This window comes from Tachyglossus aculeatus, chromosome 17 (assembly GCF_015852505.1).
Source record: "Tachyglossus aculeatus isolate mTacAcu1 chromosome 17, mTacAcu1.pri, whole genome shotgun sequence".
Taxonomy (NCBI): domain Eukaryota; kingdom Metazoa; phylum Chordata; class Mammalia; order Monotremata; family Tachyglossidae; genus Tachyglossus; species Tachyglossus aculeatus.
The window spans coordinates 10,952,061-10,976,511 of record NC_052082.1 but is presented as its reverse complement, the minus strand read 5'-3'; the positions used below and the strand labels follow the sequence as shown (position 1 = coordinate 10,976,511).

The 24,451-nt window shown below is 46.3% G+C and overlaps 1 protein-coding gene across 1 annotated transcript in view; it reads left to right on the top strand.

The window, feature by feature from the left end:
• Positions 1-24,451, top strand: part of CCDC158 (coiled-coil domain containing 158) — a 131,410-nt gene that overhangs the window by 94,305 nt on the left and 12,654 nt on the right. The window contains exons 19-22 of the mRNA XM_038759470.1: positions 7,862-8,010; positions 13,722-13,766; positions 14,956-15,012; positions 23,394-23,461. Of these exons, the coding sequence (XP_038615398.1) occupies positions 7,862-8,010; positions 13,722-13,766; positions 14,956-15,012; positions 23,394-23,461 (319 nt within the window). The remainder of the gene's footprint in view (positions 1-7,861; positions 8,011-13,721; positions 13,767-14,955; positions 15,013-23,393; positions 23,462-24,451) is intronic.

The window sequence follows — 24,451 nt, the reverse complement described above, 5'->3', positions numbered from 1 at the left end:
AGATCAATCAGTCAATCGTATTTATTGAGCGCTTACTGTGTGCAGGGCACTGTACTGAGCGCTTGGGAAGTCCAAGTTGGCAACATAGAGAGACGGTCCCGACCCAACAGTGGGCTCACAGTCTAAAAGAGAGGTGCGATGCATTCGTCGTTCCGTGGTCGCGCCCGGGACGGGGGTCCGGTTGCTAACCGATGGCCGCTCTGTCGCGGGGAAAACGAGCTCCAAAAGGGGCAGGGTGGCACCCAGACTGAGCCCCTTCCTTCCTCTCCCCCTCGCCCCCCTCTCCATTCCCCCCCATCTTACCTCCTTCCCTTCCCCACAGCACCTGTATAGATGTATATATGTTTGTACATATTTTTTTTACTCTATTTATTTATTTATTTTACTTGTACATATCTATTCTATTTATTTTATTTTGTTAGTATGTTTGGTTTTGTTCTCCGTCTCCCCCTTTTAGACTGTGAGCCCGCTGTTGGGTAGGGACTGTCTCTATATGTTGCCAATTTGTACTTCCCAAGCGCTTAGCACAGTGCTCTGCACATAGTAAGCGCTCAATAAATACGATTGATGATGATGATGATATCTATTCTATTTTATTTTGTTAGTATGTTTGGTTTTGTTCTCCGTCTCCCCCTTTTAGACTGTGAGCCCACTGTTGGGTAGGGACTGTCTCTGTATGTTGCCAATTTGGACTTCCCAAGCGCTTAGCACAGTGCTCTGCACATAGTAAGCGCTCAATAAATACGATTGATGATGATGATGATATCTATTCTATTTTATTTTGTTAGTATGTTTGGTTTTGTTCTCTGTCTCCCCCTTTTAGACTGTGAGCCCGCTGTTGGGTAGGGACTGTCTCTATATGTTGCCAACTTGGACGTCCCAAGCGCTTAGCACAGTGCTCTGCACATAGTAAGCGCTCAATAAATACGATTGATGATGATGATCCACCCCAACCCCTCTCCGTCCCTGCGGCACGAGGATCTCTAGCTCTGGGTCGGCCTGGGAAGGACCCTGCAGGGGCTTGAGAACAGCGACCGTGAGTCTCCTAGAAAATGGCAGTTTCGAGGTCTCGCTTTCGGACGTTTGGACCCGCAGAGGAGACTCTTTGAGAGACAAGCGGGAACTTCATCAGTGAGAAGCTGTGCGGCCTAGCGGGAAGCCCACGGGCCCGGGAGTCAGGGGACCTGGGTTCTAATCCCCGCTTGCCCGCTCTGTGTCCTGGAGCGAGTCACTTCACTTCTCTGGACCTTAGTCATCTCCTCTAGAAAATGGGGTCGGAGGCTATGAGCCCCATGTGGGACATGGGCTGTGTCCGACCTTATCAATCAATCAATCAAGCGTATTTATTGAGCGCTTACTGTGTGCAGAGCACTGTACTAATCAATCAATCGTATTTATTGAGCGCTTACTGTGTGCAGAGCACTGGACTAAGCGCTTGGGAAGTACAAGTTGGCAACATATAGAGACGGTCCCTACCCAACAGTGGGCTCGCAATCAATCAATCAATCAATCAATCGTATTTATTGAGCGCTTACTGTGTGCAGAGCACTGTACTAATCAATCAATCGTATTTATTGAGAGCTTACTGTGTGCAGGGCACTGTACTAAGCGCTTGGGAAGTACAACTTGGCAACATATAGAGACAGTCCCTACCCAACAGTGGGCTCACAATCAATCAATCAATCAATCAATCGTATTTATTGAGAGCTTACTGTGTGCAGGGCACTGTACTAAGCACTTGGGAAGTACAACTTGGCAACATATAGAGACAGTCCCTACCCAACAGTGGGCTCACAATCAATCAATCAATCAATCAATCGTATTTATTGAGCGCTTACTGTGTGCAGAGCACTGTACTAAGCGCTTGGGAAATACAAGTTGGCAACATATAGAGACAGTCCCTACCCAACAGTGGGCTCACAATCAATCAATCAATCAATCAATCGTATTTATTGAGCGCTTACTGTGTGCAGAGCACTGTACTAATCAATCAATCGTATTTATTGAGCACTTACTGTGTGCACAGCACTGTACTAAGTGCTTGGGAAGTCCAAGTTGGCAACATATAGAGACAGTCCCTACCCAACAGCGGGCTCACAGTCTAGAAGGGGGAGACAGAGAACAAAACCAAACATATTACAAAATAAAATAAATAGAATAGATATGTACAAGTAAAATAAATAAATAAATAGAGTAATAAATATGTACAAACATATATACATATATACTTATAATAATAATCTCCCCCTTTTAGACTGTGAGCCCACTGTTGGGTAGGGACTGTCTCTATATGTTGCCAATTTGTACTTCCCAAGCGCTTAGTACAGTGCTCTGCACATAGTAAGCACTCAATAAATACAATTGATGATGATGATGATGATGATGATGAATAACGGTAGCATTTATTAAGTGCTTACTATGTTCAAAGCACTGTTCTAAGCACTGGGGAGGTTAACAAGGTGATCAGGTTGTCCCACGGGGGGCTCACAGTCTTCATTCCCATTTTACAGATGAGGGAACTGAGGCCCAGAGAAGTGAAGTGACTTGCCCCAAGTCACACAGCTGATAATTGGTGGAGCGGGATTTGAACCCATGACCTCTGACTCCAAAGCCCGGGCTCTTTCCACTGAGCCACGCTGCTTCTCGACCTTACGATCTGGTATCTACCCCAGTGCTTTGTACAGGGCCTGACACATAGTAAGAGCTTAACAGATATTTTTTTAAAAAATGCGCGGATGCAGGCTGGAGTCGATCCTTTCTCCCTGATCCTTTGTTTCTTGGCCTTCTCCGCTCTGGTTCAGTGAGGCTCCCGGTGAATAAGACCCCAATCCATCTAATAATAATAATGATGATGATGGTATTTGTTAAGCGCTTACTATGTGCCAAGCACTGTTCTAAGCACTGGGGGAGATACAAGGTCATGGGGCTGTCCCACGTGGGGCTCACCGTCTTCATCCCCGTTTTACAGGTGAGATAACTGAGGCACAGAGAAGCTAAGTGACTTGCCCAAGGTCACACAGCAGACTAGTGGCGGAGCCAGGATTAGAACCCACATCCTCTGCCACTAAGCCAGGACCTTCTCACCTCACAATGAATCAAAAAGATTCGGACTCAGGAACCAGAGTAAAAAATCCTCACATCCGAAAAACAGAAGTCTGGATCTCATACAGAGAGATCTCTCTCTCTCTGTATATATGTATATATGTTTGCACATATTTATTACTCTATTTATTTTACATGTACATATCTATTCTATTTATTTTATTTTGTTTGTTTGGTTTTGTTCTCTTTCTCCCCCTTTTAATGATGGCATTTATTAAGCGCTTACTATGTGCAAAGCACCGTTCTAAGCGCTGGGGAGGTTACAAGGTGATCAGGTTGTCCCTCGTGGGGCTCACAGATTTAATCCCCATTTTACAGATGAGGGAACTGAGGCCCGGAGAAGTTAAGTGACTTGCCCAAAGTCACACAGCTGACAATTGGCGGAGCCGGGATTTGAACCCATGACCTCTGACTCCAAAGCCCGGGCTCTTTCCTACTGAGCCACGCTGCTTCTTCTTTTAGACCGTGAGCCCACTGTTGGGTAGGGACCGTCTCTATATGTTGCCAACTTGTACTTTCCAAGCGCTTAGTACAGTGCTCTGCACACAGTAAGCGCTCAATAAATACGATTGATTGATTGAATAGGGCGGATTCATTCTTCAGCCTTAAGTTTAGCTTGGCTCTGATCGTTTTCCGAAGTCATGCTAGAACGTTATTTATTTGTTAACGTTCACGCTGGAACGGTATTTAGGTAAAGTAATTAGAGAATTTTAGTCTAGCTGGGAAACCACGGCTGGGTGGTGTGGCTCGCTCAATCGATCAATCAATCGTATTTATTGAGCGCTTACTGTGTGCAGAGCACTGTACTAAGTGCTTGGGAAGTCCAAGTTGGCGACATATAGAGACGGTCCCTACCCGACAACGGGCTCGGTTACTAAGGTAGAGGTGTTCAGTTTCTGAACTTCAACCTTGAATTGCCTGTTTACCCTGACGGATGTTTACTTGAACCGTGGCATACTTTTGAATTTTCTGAGCAACATCTAGACTGTGAGCCCGCTGTTGGGTAGGAACCGTCTCTCTATGTTGCCAACTTGTACTTCCCAAGCGCTTAGTCCAGTGCTCTGCGCACAGTAAGCGCTCAATAAATACGACTGAATGAATGAGGCTGATCGGTTTTTAGTGTCAGAACCTACTTTGCCTTTACTAACTGAAAAATGGTTGGTCGTAATAATAATTTTGGTATTTGTGAAGACTTACTGCATGCCAAGCGCTGTACTAAGCGCTGGGGTCGATACGAGATAATCAGGTTCCACATAGGGCTCACGGTCTAAGTAGGTTGGGTAGGGACCGTCTCTATATGTTGCCAACTTGTACTTCCCAAGCGCTTAGTACAGTGCTCTGCACACAGTAAGCGCTCAATAAATACGATCGATGATGATGATGAGAACAGGTATTAAATCCCCATTTTGCAGATGAAGGAACGGAGGCACAGAGAAGTGAAGTGACTTGGCCCAGGTCAGGCAGCGGACAAGTGGTGGGATTAATAATCATGGTAATAATAATGGTATTTGTTAAGCGCTTACTATGTGTCAAGCACTGTTCCAAGTGCTGGGGTAGACACAAGGTAATCAGGTTGTCCCGCATGGGACTCGCAGTCTTAATAGAGAAGCAGCGTGGCTCTGTGGAAAGAGCCCAGGCTTGGGAGTCAGAGGTTGTGGGTTCTAATCCCGGCTCCGCCGCTTGTCAGCTGTGTGACTTGGGGCAAGTCACTTCACTTCTCTGGGCCTCCGTTACCTCATCTGGAAAATGGGGATCAAAACTTGTGAGCCCCAAGTGGGACAACGTGATAACCTTGTATCTATCCCAGCGCTTAGAACAGTACTTTGCATATAGTACTTTGCTTAACAAATATCACCATCATTATTATTATTACTAATAATAATAATCCCCATTTTCCAATCCCCAATAATCACCTGTATATATGTATATATGTTTGTATATATTTATTATTCTATTTATTTATTTATCTTACTTGTACATATCTATTCTATTTATTTTATTTTGTTAGTATGTTTGGTTTTGTTCTCTGTCTCGCCCTCCTAGACTGTGAGCCCGCTGTTGGGTAGGGACTGTCTCTATGTGTTGCCGACTTGTAATAATAATAATAATAATAATGGCATTTATTAAGCGCTTACTATGTGCAGAGCACTGTTCTAAGCGCTGGGGAATTTACAAGGTGATCAGGTTGTCCCACGTGGGGCTCACAGTCTTCATCCCCATTTTACAGATGAGGGAACTGAGGCCCAGAGAAGTTAAGTGACTTGCCCAAAGTCACACAGTTGACAAGTGGTGGAGCCGGAATTTGAACCCATGACCTCTGACTCCAAAGCCCGGGCTTTTTCCACTGAGCCACGCTGCTTGTACTTCCCAAGCGCTTAGTCCAGTGGTCTGCACACAGTAAGCGCTCAATAAATACGATTGATTGATTGATTGATCTTCCTCTCTGTCTGTTTCTCTGGGGTCGGGGCATCCAGTCCATCCCGTCTCCTGCTGGTTCGGGCGCAGATTGAATAATTCCCTTTGTCGAAAGCCACAGTGCCCGGCTTTGAAGGGGACTCCGAGTCAAGTGGGCTCAGTGGTGGGTGATTTGCCCATTCTCCTCTGTCATGGGGGAAGGAAGGCCCTACTCTTACAACCCTCCTAACGGGAAAGGGAGATGGACCGGATAAATAGGATTGATGGACGGACTGACTGACCGCCCGCTTCCCTTTCAACTAAAACCGTCCTTCCTTCTGCCCGCGCTGTGGCAGAGCAGTTAGCAGCTGGCAGCCGCCCTTCCTGGACTGGAGATAGCTCAGCTCCAAGTTGGCAGAATTGCCCACGAGACGCTCCGCAGCTCCGTGTTTGTGCAGATTTATTACTCTATTTATTTTCCTTGTCCATATTTACTAGTCTCTTTATTTTGTTAATGACGTGAATCGAGCTTTATTTTTATTTATTCTGGGGACTTGACACCTGTCCACATGTTTTGTCTTGGTGTCTGTCTCCCTCTTCTAGACTGTGAGCCCGTTGTTGGGTAGGGACTGTCTCTCTAGGTTGCCGACTTGTACTTCCCAAACGCTTGGTACGGTGCTCTGCCCACAGTAAGCGCTCAATAGATACAATTGAATGAATGAATGAATGAAATGAAATGAATGCCTCCTCCTCTTCCTCTTTTCCTCCTTCTCTTCCCCCTTCCTCCTCCTCTCTTTCTCCTCCTCTTCCTCCTCTTTTCCTCCTCCTTTTCCCCCTCTTCCTCCTTTCCTCCTCCTCTTCCCCCCTCTTCCTCCTCTTTTCCTCTTCCTCTTCCCCCTCTTCCTCCTCCTCCTCTTCCCCCCTTCCTCCTCCTCCTCTTCCCCCCTCTTCCTCCTCCTCCCCCTCTTCCCCCCTCTTCCTCCTCCTCCCCCTCTTCCTCCTCCTCCCCCTCTTCCTCTTTATCCCCCTCTTCCTCTTCCTCCTCCCCCTCTCTTCCTCCTCCTCCTCCCCTCTCTTCCTCCTCCTGCTCTTGCTCCTCCTCCTTTTCCCCCTCTTCCTCCTCCCCCTCTCTTCCTCCTCTACCTCCTCCCCCTCTTCCTCCTCCCCCTCTCTTCCTCCTCTACCTCCTCCCCCTCTCTTCCTCCTCCTCCCTTCCTCCTCTTTCTCCTCCTCTTCCTCCTCCTCCTCCCCCTCTTCCTCCTTATCCCCCTCTTCCTCCTCCCCTTCTCTTCCTCCTCCTCCTCCTTCTCTTCCTCCCCCTCTCTTCCTCTTCCTCCTTCTCTCGTCCTTCTCTTTCTCCTCCTCTTCATCCTCCTCTTCCTTCTCCTCTTCTCCTCTCCTGGGCTCCGCCCAACAAAGCTGCCCGACCCCTACCCTGCCGTAGCCCCACCATTCATCGTCCTTTCACAAAGATGGAGAACATGTTCTTTCTGAGGACGTTGGGATCCTGGCTTCGTTCATCTTCGCGGCTGATCAGGACACTCAGGGGGAGCGAGGGATCTGATGATGTGCCTTGGGACCGGCCAGGGATGTCTGCGTCCCTCTAGACCGTAAACTCATTGTGGGCAGGGAACGCGTCTGTTATATTGTTGTGTTTTCCTCGCCCAAGTGCTTAGTACGGTGCCCTGCACACAGTAAGTGCTCCATAAATTTGGCTGACTGACCAAAGTGGATAATTAACTGCTGTTAAATCTAGATGGCATTGAGCTCCTCGGCTATGGAGAGAACTGTATTGTATTCTTCAAGAACAAAAACTTGCCTTCAATTGGCAAATCAACTGTCTCTCTCTCTTTCTCTCTCTAATGGTAGTTGTAAAGCTGTTACTATGTACCAGGCACTGTACTAAGCGCTGGGGTAGACACAGGCTAATCAGGTTGGACACCAACCTGTCCCACATGGGCTCACAGTTTTAATCTCCATTTTGCACTTGAGGGGCCTGAGGCCCAGAGAAGTGAAATGACTTGCCCAGGGTCACCCTGCAGACAAGTGGCGAAGCTGGGACTAGAAGTCAGGTGCCGGGCCCGGGCTTTAGCCATTAGGCCACACTTCTTCTCAATCTCTTACCGCCCAATTCCCCAATATACAGCATCACATTCTCCCATAAGTTGGACGACCAAGTGTTCTGACCCTTCAGGGCGGGTTGATTTACCCAGTCTGACCAAGCAGGCTTGTGCTGGAAGTGCTCTGCACACAGTAAGCGCTCAATAAATACGATTGAATGAATGAATGAATGAAAGTCCCATTTGCCTGAGGCGTGCAACTTTGGCCCCCTTTATTTGGCCCCTACTTCCGCCAACCCAATCAGGTAGCCTCCAAGTCTTCCGCGCAGAAGGATGATCCGACGCGGGATTTGAAGCAGCTGCTCCAGGAATTACGGAAGGTGATCAGCGAGGAGCCCCCCGTGCCTCTGACCAAGATGGACAGTGCTGATGGGAGAAACCTTCGTGGGACAACGTAAGCCTTGTGACCCCTCACAGAGCCTCTGGCTCCCCTCCCCGCTCTCTTTCCCCTTCCCGTCTCCCATCCCAGGAACACTCCCGGCTCCACATAAGGGGCTTGCTGGATAGACATCCCAGAACTCCCTGCAGGAGAACCGGGGTTTGGAATTGATCTTGCCTCATGGGTATCCCAGAATCTCCTGCAGGAGAGCCGGGGTTTGGAATTGATCTTGCCTCATGGGTATCCCAGAATCTCCTGCAGGAGAGCCGGGGTTTGGAATTGATCTTGCCTCATGGGTATCCCAGAATCTCCTGCAGGAGAGCCGGGGTTTGGAATTGATCTTGCCTCATGGGTATCCCAGAATCTCCTGCAGGAGAGCCGGGGTTTGGAATTGATCTTGCCAGCTGGGTATCCCAGAATCTCCTGCAGAAGAGCCGGGGTTTGGAATTGATCTTGCCCGCTGAGTATCCCAGAATCTCCTGCAGAAGAGCCGGGGTTTGGAATTGATCTTGCCTCATGGGTATCCCAGAATCTCCTGCAGGAGAGCCGGGGTTTGGAATTGATCTTGCCAGCTGGGTATCCCAGAATCTCCTGCAGGAGAGCTGGGGTTTGGAATTGATCTTGCCAGCTGGGTATCCCAGAATCTCCTGCAGGAGAGCCGGGGTTTGGAATTGATCTTGCCAGCTAGGTATCCCAGAATCTCCTGCAGGAGAGCCGGGGTTTGGAATTGATCTTGCCAGCTGGGTATCCCAGAATCTCCTGCAGGAGAGCCGGGGTTTGGAGTGGATCTTGCCTCATGGGTATCCCAGAATCTCCTGCAGGACAGCTGGGGTTTGGAATTGATCTTGCCAGCTGGGTATCCCAGAATCTCCTGCAGGAGAGCCGGGGTTTGGAATTGATCTTGCCAGCTGGGTATCCCAGAATTTCCTGCAGGAGAGCCGGGGTTTGGAATTGATCTTGCCTCATGGGTATCCCAGAATCTCCTGCAGAAGAGCCGGGGTTTGGAATTGATCTTGCCTCATGGGTATCCCAAAATCTCCTGCAGGAGAGCTGGGGTTTGGAATTGCACAGTTCTTTGCACATAGTAAGCTCTTAATAAATGCTATCATTATTATTATTATCTTGCCAGCTGGGAATCCCAGAATCTCCCGCAGGAGAGCCGAGGTTTGGAATTGATTTTTTAGATCTCCCCTCCAGGCTGGGAGCTCCTTGTGGGCACGGAACACGTCTACCAGCTCTTTTGCGTTGTATTCTTCCGAGCATCTAGTACAGTGCTCTGCACTCAGTCAACACTCAATAAGTACCATTGATTGATGGATGGATCCCCAAATGGGAGAAAAATGATGGAAAAGGACAGACATCTTGTTATTAATGGGAGAGCTGTGTCTACTAACTCTATCGTCTTAATGCGGTGCTCTGCCCACAGTAAGCAGTCAATCCATCGTATTAATAATGATGGCATTGTTAAGTGCTTACTATGTGCAAAGCACTGTTCTAAGCACTGGGGAGATACAAAGTGATCAGGTTGTCCCACCGGGGGCTCACAGTCTTAATCCCCATTTTACAGATGAGGGAACTGAGGCCCAGAGAAGTGAAGTGACTTGCTCAAAGTCACACAGCTGACAAGTGGCAGAGCCAGGATTTGAACCCATGACCTCTGACTCCGAAGCCCGGGCTCTTTCCACTGAGCCACGCTGCACTTACTGTGTACAGAGAGCACTGTAGTGAGCGCTGAGGAGAGAACACCATAGACATAATAATACTAATAATAATGGCATTTATAAAGCGCTTACTATGTGCAAAGCACTATTCTAAGTGCTGGGGAGGTTACAAGGCGATCAGGTTGCCCCACGGGGGGCTCACAGTCTTCATCCCCGTTTTCCAGATGAGGGAACTGAGGCCCAGAGAAGTGAAGTGACTGGCCCAAAGTCACACAGCTGGCAATTGGCGGAGCCGGGATTTGAACCCATGACCTCTGACTCCAAAGCCCGGGCTCTTTCCACTGAGCCATGCGATTGATGGGAGAAAAATGAGGGTGGAAGAGGGCAGACAGCTTGTCATTAAAGAGAGAACCATGTCTACTAACTCTATTGTCTTAATGCAGTGCTTGGCACACAGTAAGCGCCCAATCGATATCGTTGATTGACTCATTCATTCATTGTCAGCCATGACAGAGCAGCCGAGTCGGGTAATAATAATAATAAGAATAATAATGATGGCATTTGTTAAGCGCTTACTATGTGCCAAGCACTGTTCTAAGCGCTGGGCTTTTACGATGACTCCTCTCCCTCATCAACCGAGGTGGCTGGAGAAGAGTGAGCAGCGTGGCTCAGTGGAAAGAGCCCGGGCTTTGGAGTCAGAGGGCGTGGGTTCAAATCCCGGCTCGGCCACTTGTCAGCTGGGTGACGTTGGGCAAGTCACTTTGCTTCTCTCGGCCTCAGTTCCCTCCTCTGTAAAATGGGGATGAAGACTGGGAGCCCCTCGTGGGACAACCTGATTTCCTTGTATCTACCCCAGCACTTAGAACAGTGCTTTGCACATAGTAAGCGCTTAATAAATGCCATTATTATTATTGTTATTATTCTCTGTGCCTAAATTACCTCATCTGTAAAATGGGGATTAAGACTGTGAGCCCTCTATGGGACGACATGATCACCTTGTATCCTCCCCAGCGCTTAGAACAGTGCTTTGCACATAGTAAGCGCTTAATAAATGCCATTATTATTATTATTATTCTCTGTGCCTAAATTCCCTCATCTGTAAAATGGGGATTGAGACTGTGAGCCCTCCATGGGACGACATGATCACCTTGTATCCTCCCCAGCGCTTAGAACAGTGCTTTGCACATCGTAAGCGCTTAATAAATGCCATTATTATTATTATTATTCTCTGCACCTAAATTACCTCATCTGTAAAACGGGGATTAAGGCTGTGAGCCCTCCATGGGACCACATCATCACCTTGTATCCTCCCCAGCGCTTAGAACAGTGTTTTGCACATAGTAAGCGCTTAATAAATACCATTATTATTATTATTGTTCTCTGTGCCTAAATTAGCTCATCTGTAAAATGGGGATTAAGACTGTGAGCCCCATGTGGGACAACCTGATGACCTTGTACCCACCCGCCCTGCCCCGTGCTTAGAACAGTGCTTTGCACATAGTAAGCGCTTAATAAATGCCATCATTTCTATTATTATCAGAGTTGGTAGATTATGATCCCTCCCCACAAGCAGTTTACAGGGGAAACAGATATTAAATGAGATTAGGGATAGTGGAAATGGTAGTGTATAAGAATATGTCTCTATATGTCGCCAACTTGTACTTCCCAAGTGCTTAGTACAGTGCTCTGCACACAGTAAGCGCTCAATAAATACGATTGATATATATAAGTATTGTGGGGCTGGATTGAGTATGAAGGGGTTTCAATCAATCAATCGTACTTATTGAGCACTTCCTGTGGGCAGAGCACTGTACTAAGCGCTTGGGAGAATGTGATACAACAATAAACAGACACATTCCCTGCCCACAATGAGCTTATAAGGGGCACACATGCAAATGGACAAGTTACTTAATTTCTCTGGGCCTCAGTTCCCTCATCTGTAAAATGGGGATGAAGACTGTGAGCCCCCACGTGGGACAACCTGATCACCTTGTAACCTCCCCAGCGCTTAGAACAGTGCTTTGCACAGAGTAAGCGCTTAATAAATGCCATAAAAAAATAATCACCCTAATCAGAAAAGCAGCGTGGTGAGAGAAGCAGCGTGGTTTAGGGGGAAGAGCCCAGGCTTAGGTGTCAGAGGATGTGGGTTCTAATCCTGGCTTGGCCACTTGTCTGCTGTGTGACCTTGGACAAGTCACTTCACTTCTCTGGGCCTCACTTACCTCACCTGTCAAATGGGGATTAAGACTGTGAGCCCACATGGAACAACCTGACGACCTTGTAATAAGAATAATAATAATAATGGCATTTATTAAGCGGTGGAACAACCTGATGACCTTGTAATAAGAATAATAATAATGGCATTTATTAAGTGCTTACTATCTTCCACGGGGCTTAGAACACTTCTTGGCACATAGTTCTTAGCAAACACCATAATTATTATTATTATTACTTATTGAACCCCAGTTGTGAGCAGAGACCTGTACTGAGTGCCAAGCCCTAAACTGGGCACTTGGGCACCGTACGGTGGAAGACTTAACCTTTACCCTTGAGGATCGTACAATCTAATTTGTACACATTTATTCTATTTATTTTATTTTGTTAATATGTTTTGATTCATTCTCTGTCTCCCCCTTCTAGACTGTGAGCCCGCTGTTGGGTAGGGACCGTCTCTAGATGTTGCCAACTTGGACTTCCCAAGTGCTTAGTCCAGTGCTCTGCACACAGTAAGCGCTCAGTAAATACGATTGAATGAATGAATGAATGAATCTAATCCTAATCTAATTATCACCGCCATTCCAAGGGAGCATTGAATCTGGATGAGAAACGAATCACCCCACACAAAACAGGGAACATTCTGCCACTTCGGTTATATAGTACTCTCCCTAATGCTTTGTACAGTGCTGTGCACCTAGTAAGCGCTCAATAAATACAACTGAATGAATGAATGAATCTAATCCTAATCTAATTATCACCGCCATTCCAAGGGAGCATTGAATCTGGATGAGAAATGAATCACCCCACACAAAACAGGGAACATTCTGCCACTTCGGTTATATAGTACTCTCCCTAGCGCTTAGTACAGTGCTGTGCACCTAGTAAGCACTCAATAAATACGATTGAATGAATGAATGAATCTAATCCTAATCTAATTATCACCGCCATTCCAAGGGAATGAATGAATCTAATCCTAATCTAATTATCACCGCCATTCCAAGGGAGTATTGAATCTGGATGAGAAATGAATCACCCCACACAAAACAGGGAACATTCTGCCACTTCTGTTATATAGCACTCTCCCTAGCGCTTAGTACAGTGCTGTGCACCTAGTAAGCGCTCAATAAATACGATTGAATGAATGAATGAATCTAATCCTAATCTAATTATCACCGCCATTCCAAGGGAGCATTGAATCTGGATGAGAAATGAATCACCCCACACAAACCAGGGAACATTCTGCCACTTTGGTTATATAGTACTCTCCCTAGCGCTTAGTACAGTGAAGCACGAGAAGCAGCGTGGCTCAGTGGAAAGAGCCCGGGCTTTGGAGTCAGAGGTCATGGGTTCAAATCCCGGCTCTGCCATTTATCAGCTGTGTGACTGTGGGCAAGTCACTTCACTTCTCTGTGCCTCAGTTACCTCATCTGTAAAATGGGGTTGAAGACTGTGAGCCCCCCGTGGGACAACCTGATCACCTTGTATCCCCCCAGCGCTTAGAACAGTGCTTTGCACATAGTAAGCGCTTAATAAATGCCATCATCATTATTATTATTACAGTGCTGTGCACCTAGTAAGTGCTCAATAAATACGATTGAATGAATGAATCTAATCCTAATCTAATTATCACCGCCATTCCAAGGGAGCATTGAATCTGGATGAGAAATGAATCACCCCACACAAAACAGGGAACATTCTGCCACTTCTGTTATATAGCACTCTCCCTAGCGCTTACTACAGTGCTGTGCACCTAGTAAGCGCTCAATAAATACGGTTGATTGATTGAAAACAGGGAGCTCTCGTCGTTCTGGGAACAGATGAATCGCCCCGTTGTGTTTTCCCACACAGGGAACCCACTGCTGACTCGAGTCTGCGCTCGGATACGTACAACAGGTGAGCGTCGGCGTGGCCCGGCTGAGATCCCTGCGACCAGGTGATAGACTGAGCGACTGCACATAGCGCTTAGTACAGTGCTCTGCACATAGTAAGCGCTCAATAAATACGATTGATGACTGGTCCCCACGCCTGAAATCCCATCGGTAAATCCCAGAAAACTGACGAGCAAACTGGGGCCTGACCCCTTTACCTCCTGGGTAACCCTGGGCAGATTTTAACTCAGTTTCCTCGTCTGTAAAGTGGGGATTCAATACCTTCATTCATTCATTCATTCATTCAGTCGTATTTATTGAGCGCTTACTGTGTGTAGAGCACTGTACTAAGCGCTTGGGAAGTCCAAGTTGGCAACATATAGAGACGGTCCCTACCCAACAGCGGGCTCACAGTCTAGAAGGGGGAGACAGACAACAAAACAAAACATATTAACAAAATGCAATAAATAGAATAAATATGTACAAGTAAAATAGAGTAATAAATTTGTCCAAACATATATACAGGTGCTTTGGGGAGGGGAAGGAGGTAAGGCGGGGGGGGATGAGGAGGGGGAGAGGAAGGAGAGGGCTCAGTCTGGGAAGGCCTCCTGGAGGAGGTGAGCTCTCAGTAGGGCTCTGAAGGGAGGAAGAGAGCGAGCTTGGCGGATGGGCAGAGGGATTGGGGGCATTCCAGGCCTGGGGGAGGACGTGGGCCGGGGGTCGATGGCGGGACAGGTGAGAGCGAGGTACGGGGAGGAGATTAGCAGCGGAGGAGTGGAGGGAGCGGGCTGGGCTGGAGAAGGAGAGAAGGGAGGTGAGGTAGGAGGGGGCCAGGGGATGGATGGATGGACAGCCTGGAAGCCCAGGGGGAGGAGTTTCTGCCTGATGCGCAGATTGATTGGTAGCCACTGGAGGTTTTTGAGGAGGGGAGTGACAGGCCCAGAGCATTTCTGCACAAAAATGATCCGGGCAGCAGCGTGAAGTACAGACTGAGGTCACCGAGGAGACAATAAATCAATCAATCAATCGTATTTATTGAGCGCTTACTGTGTGCAGAGCACTGGACTAAACGCTTGGGAAGGACAAGTCGGAGGAACCGGGTTTCGAACCCCATGACCTTTTGACTCCCAGGCCCGGGCCGGGCCAAAATGGGAGCTCTCTCCGGGGAGGCTAGATTCCACGTGCCATGGCGCCTTTCTTTCTCCCCTAAACAGAAGCATTTCAGTGAGAGAATCCATCGAAAGCAGCCGAGCCGACAAAGTCTTCAACAGGTGAGGGAGGGGCTCCGCTAACGGGGCCCACCGAACCGCTCAGCCCTTTGTGCTCTTCTAACGCTGCGCCTCTTCCCCGGATGGCTGGGCGTCCTGGAGCCCGTCGCCACCCTCTCTGGACCGGGAGGGAGACGGAAGGCCTTGGTTCGGTCCCTTCTCTTTAACGGCCTCAACCGCCTCGCCCCCTCCGACCTCACCTCGCTGCTCTCCTACTCCATCCCAGTCCACTCACTTGGCTCCTCTAATGCCACCCTACTCACCGTACCCTCATCTCATCTACCTCACCCCCGACCTCTCGCCCACGTCCTGCCCCTCGCCTCCATCTCCCTCCCTCCTCAAATAACAACAACAATAATAATAATGATGGCATTTACTAAGTGCTTACTATGTGCCAAGCACTGTTCTAAGCTCCGGGGAGATTACAAGGGGATCAGGTTGTCCCATGGGGGGCTCACAGTCTTCATCCCCATTTCACAGATGAGGTCACTTGAGGCCCAGAGAATAATAATAATAATGATGGTATTTGTTAAGCGCTTACTATGTGCAAAGCACTGTTCTAAGCGCTGAGTAATGGCATTTATTAAGCGCTTACTATGTACAAAGCACTATTCTAAGCGCTGGGGAGGTTACAAGGTGATCAGGTTGTCCCACGGGGGGCTCACAGTCTTAATCCCCATTTTATAGATGAGGTAACTGAGGCACAGAGAAGGTAAGTGACTTGCCCAAAGTCACACAGCTGACAAGTGGCGGAGCCGGGATTTGAACTCTTGACCTCTAACTCCAAAGCCCAGGCTCTTTCCACTGAGCCACGCTGCTTCCCATGATAGTGGCATTTATTAAGCATTTACTATGTGCAAAGCACTGTTCTAAGCACTGGGGAGGTTACAAGGGGATCAGGTTGTCCCACAGGGGACTCACAGTCTTCATCCCCATTTTCCAGATGAGGTCACTGAGGCCCAGAGAAGTGAAATGACTTGCCCAAAGTCACACAGCTGCCAAGTGGCGGAGCTGGGACTTGAACCCATGACCTCTAACTCCAATGCCCGGGCTCTTTCCACTGAGCCACGCTGCTTCCCACGATAGTGGCATTAGTTAAGCGCTGGGGAGGTTACAGGGTGATCAGGTTGTCCCACGGGGGGCTCACCGTCTTAATCCCCATTTTCCAGATGAGGTAACTGAGGCCCAGAGAAGTGAAGTGACTGGCCCAAAGTCACACAGCTGACAAGTGGCGAAGCCGGGATTTGAACCTATGACCTCTGACTCCAAAGCCCGGGCTCTTTCCACTGAGCCAATTACTCCCCACCACCCCCTTCCTTAAAGCCTTACTGAAGGCTCATCTCCTCCGAGAGGCCTTCCCCGACTAAGCCTCCTTTCCTCCTTTCCCGCTCCCTTCTGCGTCGCCCTGACTCGCTCCCTTTATTCACCATTCCGCCCCCAGCCCCTCATCACTTAGGTCCATTTCTACGATTTATTTATTTCTATTAACATCTGTCTCCTCTTCTGGACTGTAAGCTCGTAGTGGGCAGGGAATGTGCCCGTCATATCGTTACGTCGAACTCTCCCAAGTGCTTAGTTCCGTGCTGTGCACACGGTAAGCGCTCGATAAATACCAGTGATTGATTGATTGATTGATTGATTCTCCACTTTCCAGGAATGAAAGCAGTGATCCTGCTGCTGTCCGGGAAACAGTCGTAGAATGGCACCGTTGAGGCCCCTTGGCTGATTTATTAAGGGCTTACTATCTACCACAGGGCTTAGAATAATAATAATAATAATAATAATAATAATAGCATTTATTAAGCACTTACTATGTGTAAAGCACTGTTCTAAGCGCTGGGGAGTTTAGAACACTTCTTGGCACATAGTAAGTTCTTAGCAAACACCATAATTATTATTATTATTACTTATTGAACCCCTGTTGTGAGCAGAGACCGAAACTGAGTGCCAAGCCCTAAACTGGGCACTTGGGCACATCCGGTGGAAGACTTAACCTTTACCCTTGAGGATCGTACAATCCAATTCGTACACCTTTATTCTATTTATTTTATTTTGTTAATATGTTTTGTTTTGTCGTCTGCCTCCCCCTTCTAGACTGTGAGCCCGCTGTTGGGTAGGGACCGTCTCTAGATGTTGCCAACTTGGACTTCCCAAGCGCTTAGTCCGGTGCTCTGCACACAGTAAGCGCTCAATAAATACGATTGATTGATTGATTGATTGTGAGCCCACTGTTAGGTAGGGACCGTCTCTAGATGTTGCCAACTTGGACTTCCCAAGCGCTTAGTACAGTGCTCTGCACACAGTAAGCGCTCAATAAATACGATTGATTGATTGATTGATTGTGAGCCCACTGTTGGGTAGGGACCGTCTCTAGATGTTGCCAACTTGGACTTCCCAAGCGCTTAGTCCAGTGCTCTGCACACAGCAAGCGCTCAATAAATATGATTGAATGAATGAAGGAATGGTTCCCACGGGTGACGGTCTCTTCTAAGTGTTGGGGCGCAACTGTTGGCTTGTGGTGAGGGGACCCAGGGGTGCCCAGGAGGTAGCAGAGTAATAATAATAATAATTATGGTGTTTGCTAAGAACTTAGTATGTGCCAAGAAGTGTTCTAAACTCCCCAGCGCTTAGAACAGTGCTTTGCACATAGTAAGCGCTTAATAAATGCTATTATTATTATTATTATTATTATTCTAAGCCCTGTGGTTGATAGTAAGCGCTTAATAAATGGGCGTTAAGGGAGGTGGGCAGCGAAGAGATTTCTCCCCCTCCTCTACATCATCTCCCCCTTGAGACTGTAAGCTCATTATGGGCAGGGAACGGGCCTGCTAATTCTGTTGATCGGTACTCTCCCAAGCGCTTATTACCGCACCCTGCACATAGTAAGTGCTCCGTACGCAGTAAGCGCTCAACAAATACGATTGAATGAATAATTACCGTTGACGGATGATTGATTGACCTATTGAGGTGCCCCTAGCCAGGCTGAGGCCCTGCTTTTAACCTGCAGTTGCCTTTTTGCTGGGAAAGTGTTTGATCTCTGCTAAATCCTGGATCTGCTACCAGAACGAGGATGGATGGAGGAGGCGGGGGGTTCTGGGAGAGACGTGTCCACCGCGTCGCTATGGGTCGGAGACGACTCCACCGCATAAGACCCGTACTTTCCTGCTCACCGAGGGGGAAACAGCCCAATTCGGACCCTGAAAAGGTCATCTCGGCAAGGAAACCAGCGACAGAAGAGCAGTAATAGTAATAGTAATAATAATGGTACTTGTTAAGTGCTTACTATGTGCAAAACACCGTTCTAAGTTTGTATAAAGTGCCTACTTTATGCATAGCTCCACTCATTCATTCATTCATTCAATCATATTTATTGAGCGCTTACTGTGTGCAGAGCACTGGAAACCAGTGACAGAATAATAGTAATAGTAATAATAATGGTACTTGTTAAGTGCTTACTATGTGCAAAGCACCGTTCTAAGTTTGTATAAAGTGCCTACTTTATGCATAGCTTCATTCATTCATTCATTCATTTGTATTTATTGAGCGCTTACTGTGTGCAGAATACTGGAAACTAGTGACAGAATAGCAGTAATAGTAATAGTAATAGTAATAGTAATAATAATGGTACTTGTTAAGTGCTTACTATGTGCAAAGCACCGTTCTAAGTATAAAGTGCCTACTTTATGCATAGCTCCACTCATTCATTCATTCATTCAATCGTATTTATTGAGCGCTTACTGTGTGCAGAGCACTGGAAACCAGTGACAGAATAGCAGTAATAGTAATAATAATAATAATGGTACTTGTTAAGTGCTTACTGTGTGCAAAGCACCGTTCTAAGTTTGTATAAAGTGCCTACTTTATGCATAGCTCCACTCATTCATTCATTCATTCAATCGTATTTATTGAGCGCTTACTGTGTGCAGAGCACTGGAAACCAGTGACAGAATAGCAGTAATAGTAATAATAATAATAATGGTACTTGTTAAGTGCTTACTATGTGCAAAGCACCGTTCTAAGTTTGTATAAAGTGCCTACTTTATGCATAGCTCCACTCATTCATTCATTCATTCAATCGTATTTATTGAGCGCTTACTGTATGCAGAGCACTGGAAACCAGTGACAGAATAGCAGTAATAGTAATAATAATAATAATGGTACTTGTTAAGTGCTTACTATGTGCAAAGCACCGTTCTGCGTTTGTATAAAGTGCCTACTTAATGCATAGCTTCATTCACTCATTCAGTCAGTCGTATTTATTGAGCGCTTACTGTGTGCAGAGCACTGGAAACCAGCAACAGAATAGCAGTAATAGTAATAATAATAATAATGGTACTTGTTAAGTGCTTACTATGTGCAAAGCACCGTTCTGAGTTTGTTTAAAGTGCCTACTTTATGCATAGCTCCACTCATTCATTCATTCATTCAATCGTATTTATTGAGCGCTTACTGTGTGCAGAGCACTGGAAACCAGTGACAGAATAGCAGTAATAGTAATAATAATAATAATGGTACTTGTTAAGTGCTTACTATGTGCAAAGCACCATTCTAAGTTTGTTTAAAGTGCCTACTTTATGCATAGCTCCACTCATTCATTCATTTATTCATTCAATCGTATTTATTGAGCGCTTACTGTGTGCAGAGCACTGGAAACCAGTGACAGAATAGCAATAATAGTAATAATAATAATAATGGTACTTGTTAAGTGCTTACTATGTGCAAAGCACCGTTCTAAGTTTGTATAAAGTGCCTACTTTATGCATAGCTTCATTCATTCATTCATTCAATCGTATTTATTGAGCGCTTACGGTGTGCAGAGCACTGGACTAAGCGCTTGGGAAGTACAAGTTGGCGACATATAGAGACGGTCCCTACCAAACAGTGGGCTCACGCCACTTGTCTGCTGTGTGACCTTGGGCAAGTCACTTTATTTCTCTGGGCCTCAGGTCAGTCAATCAATCAATCGTATTTATTAAGCGCTTACTGTGTGCAGAGCACTGTACTAAGCACTTGGGAAGTACAAGTTGGCAACATATAGAGACGGTCCCTACCCAACAGTGGGCTCCTCTGTATAATGGGGATTAAGACTGTGAGCCCCACGTGGGACAGGGGCTGTGTTCAACTGGATTATCTTGATCCAACCCAGCGCTTAGAACAGTGCCCGGCACACAGTAAGCGCTTAACATATATAGCTTTATTTATGTTAAGCTACATATATAACTTTATAGTGCATATAGCTTGAATTCTATTTGTTCTGAGGATTTTGACACCTGTCCACATGTTTAGTTTTGTCGTCTGTCTCTCCCTTCTAGACTGTGAGCCCGTTGTTGGGTAGGGACCGTCTCTATATGTTGCCGACTTGTACTTCCAAAGCGCTTAGTACAGTGCTCTGCACACAGTAAGCGCTCAATAAATACGATCGAATGAATGAATGAAAAACGAATACCATTATTATTATGTAGCTTTAAACTCTGTTTTTTGGGGGTTTTTTTAATGGCATTTATTAAGCACTTACTATGTGCAAAGCACTGTTCTAAGCACTGGGGAGGTTACAAGGTGATCATGTTGTCCCACAGGGGGCTCACAGTCTTAATCCCCATTTTCCAGATGAGGGAACTGAGGCCCAGAGAAGCGAAGTGACTCGCCCAAAGTCACCCAGCTGACGAGTGGCGGAGCCGGGATATGAACCCATGACCTCTGACTCCAAAGCCTGTGCTCTTTCCACTGAGCCACGCTGCTTCTCACTCTGTTCCTTCCTCCACCTATAATTTATTTTAAGAGCTCCTCCCCCGACTAATCAATCAATCATATTTTATAGATGAGGTACTGAACGCTTGGGAGAATGCCGACAACAATATAACAGACACCTTCCCTGCCCACAATGCATTATAATAATAATAATAATAATGGCATTTATTAAGCGCTTACTACGTGCAAAGCACTGTTCTAAGCGCTGGGGAGGTTACAAGGTGATCCGGTTGTCCCACGGGGGGCTCACAGTCTTAATCCCCATTTTCCAGATGAGGGAACTGAGGCCCAGAGAAGTGAAGTGACTTGCCCAAAGTCACACGGCTGACAGTTGGCGGAGCATCGATTTGAACCCATGACCTCTGACTCCAAAGCCCGGGCTCTTTCCACTGAGCCACGCTGCGTTATTATGGTTATCATATTTGTTATACATGTTCTATTTATATTTTCTATTTATTTATTTATAAGGACATACTCTGTGTCAAGCACTGTTCTAAGCATACAAGTCAATCGAGTTGGACACAGTTTCCAACTCTGCTCACAGTCTGAGCATCTCACCCGACATTTTTAGCTTCTGGAGGCCGGGGATCCGTGTCCACCCGCTCTCCCGTTGAACCCTCCCAAGTTCCGAATACAGGGCCCTGCCTGCAGTACGGGCTCGATAAAGACCGTTGATCAATCGATCGATCGATTGAATAATGGGTTGAGTCAGGGCAGAGCCCCTCTGTGGAAATTGAAGCGTGTCAACCGGGCAGATCAAAGGTTTGTGGCTGGAAATGGAGCTGAAGAGTTGTTCAGCTTTGGAAAGGGAAAACGATCTATATGTATATATGTTTGTACATATTTATTAACTCTATTTATTTTACTTGTACATATCTATCCTATTTATTTTATTTTGTTAGTATGTTTGGTTTTGTTCTCCGTCTCCCCCTTTTAGACTGTGAGCCCACTGTTGGGTGGGGACTGTCTCTATAGGTTGCCAATTTGTACTTCCCAAGCGCTTAGTATGGTGCTCTGCACATAGTAAGCGCTCAATAAATACGATTGATGATGATGATGATGATGATTATATATGTTTGTACATATTTATTACTCTATTTTACTTGTACATATCTATTCTATTTATTTAGTTTTGTTAGTATGTTTGGTTTTGTTCTCTGTCTCCCCCTTTTAGACTGTGCGCCCACTATTGGGTAGGGACCGTCTCTATATGTTGCCAACTTGTACTTCCCAAGCGCTTAGTCCAGTGCTCTGCACACAGTAAGCGCTCAATAAATACGATTGATGATGATGATGATGATGATGTTCAGCTTTGGAAAGGGAAAACGATCTATATGTATATATGTTTGTACATATTTATTACTCTACTTATTTATTTATTTATTTATTTTACTTGTACATATCTATTCTATTTATTTAATTTTGTTAGTATGTTTGGTTTTGTTCTCTGTCTCCCCCTTTTAGACTGTGAGTCCACTGTTGGGTAGGGACCGTCTCTATATGTTGCCAATTTGTACTTCCCAAGCGCTTAGTACAGTGCTCTGCACATAGTAAGCGCTCAATAAATACAATTGATGATGATGATGATATACGTTTGTACATATTTATTACTCCATTTATTTATTTATTTTACTTGTACATATCTATTCTATTTATTTAATTTTGTTAGTATGTTTGGTTTTGTTCTCTGTCTCCCCCTTTTAGACTGTGAGCCCACTGTTGGGTAGGCACTGTCTCTATATGTTGCCAATTTGTACTTCCCAAGCGCTTACTACAGTGCTTTGCACACAGTAAGCGCTCAATACATACGATTGATGATGATGATGATGATGTTCAGCTTTGGAAAGGGAAAACGATCTATATGTATATATGTTTGTACATATTTATTACTGTATGTATTTATATATTTATTTTGCTTGTACATATCTATTCTATTTATTTTATTTTGTTAGTATGTTTGGTTTTGTTCTCTGTCTCCCCCTTTTAGACTGCGAGCCCACTGTTGGGTAGGGACTGTCTCTATATGTTGCCAATTTGTACTTCCCAAGTGCTTAGTACAGTGCTCTGCACATAGTAAGCGCTCAATAAATACGATTGATGATGATGATGATGATATATGTTTGTACATATTTATTACTCCATTTATTTATTTATTTTACTTGTACATATCTATTCTATTTATTTAATTTTGTTAGTATGTTTGGTTTTGTTCTCTGTCTCCCCCTTTTAGACTGTGAGCCCACTGTTGGGTAGGGACTGTCTCTAGATGTTGCCAATTTGTACTTCCCAAGCGCTCAGTACAGTGCTCTGCACATAGTAAGCGCTCAGTAAATACGATTGATTGATTGATTGATTGATTGATTGATCTTGCTCGGTCCAGGGAGAATAGCTTAATTCAAAGCAATCGTCCCCCCGACTCTCCTAAATGTGCCCAAGGGCTCTGAGTTCTGATCTTCCCCGTCACGTTTCTCGGCGGCACCGGAAACTCTTCTTTCCAAACCTTCTCCTGGCACCTGCTAAACGGAATGCTATTAATAATAATAATGATGATGGTATTTGTTAAGCGCTTACTATGTGCAAAGCACTGTTCTAAGCACTGAATGCTAATGCTAGAATGACTGTCCCTGTGCTTGTAGGGGCCCAACAACTTCTTATCTTGGAGACCCTGAAGAGCCAGCCGGTAACTTCTCTTTTTCGTCCACCGGTGAGTTTTCCCTGGAGATGCCCTGGAAATACATCATGGGGAGGGGAAAGGACACTCTGGAATTGTAATACCCAGCTTGGGAAGTTTTTGGGGTTTTTTAATGGTATTTGTTAAGTGCTTACTATGTGCCAGGCACTTGATTCATTCATCAGGTATCATTCATCAATTCTTCTAGACTGTGAGCCCACTGTTGGGTAGGGACTGTCTCTATGTGTTGCCAACTTGTACTTCCCAAGCGCTTTGTACAGTGCTCCACACACAGTAAGAGCTCAATAAATACGATAGATTGATTCATTCATTCATTCAATCGTATTTATTGAGCGATTACTGTGTGCGGAGCACTGTACTAAGCATTGTTAAGCGCTTACTATGTGCCAAGCACTGTTCTAAGCGCTGGGGGGATAGAAGGTGATGAGGTTGTCCCTCGTGGGGCTCACAGTCATAATCCCCATTTTCCAGACGAGGTCACTGAGGCCCAGAGAAGTGAAGTGACTTGCCCAAAGTCACACAGCTGACCAGCGGCGGAGCCGGGATTAGAACCCACGACCTCCGGCTCTCAAGCCCGGGCTCTTTCCACTGAGCCACGCTGCTTCTCGTGCTAACTGTGCTAGGTTAGAGACAAGCTAATCAGGTTGGACACAATCCCTGTCCCGCATGGGGCTCACGGCCTTCATTCCCATTTTACAGCTGAGGGAACTGAGGCATGGAGAAGGGAAGTGACTCACCCGAGGTCACCTAGCAGATGAGTGGCAGAGCCGGGATTAGAACCCAGGTCCTCCTGACTGCCGGTTCTATGCTCTACCCACTTGTCCACGCTGCTTCTCCTCCAGGGATCAGTCCAGTCCATCGCCCCGGGAACTGGGAGGGAGAAAGGGATTCACTCAGTCGTATTTATTGAGCGCTTACCGTGTGCAGAGCACTGGACTAAGCGCCTGGGAAGTACAAGCTGGCAACATAAGGGATGGACAGAACAGGAAAGAAGCGGCGTAG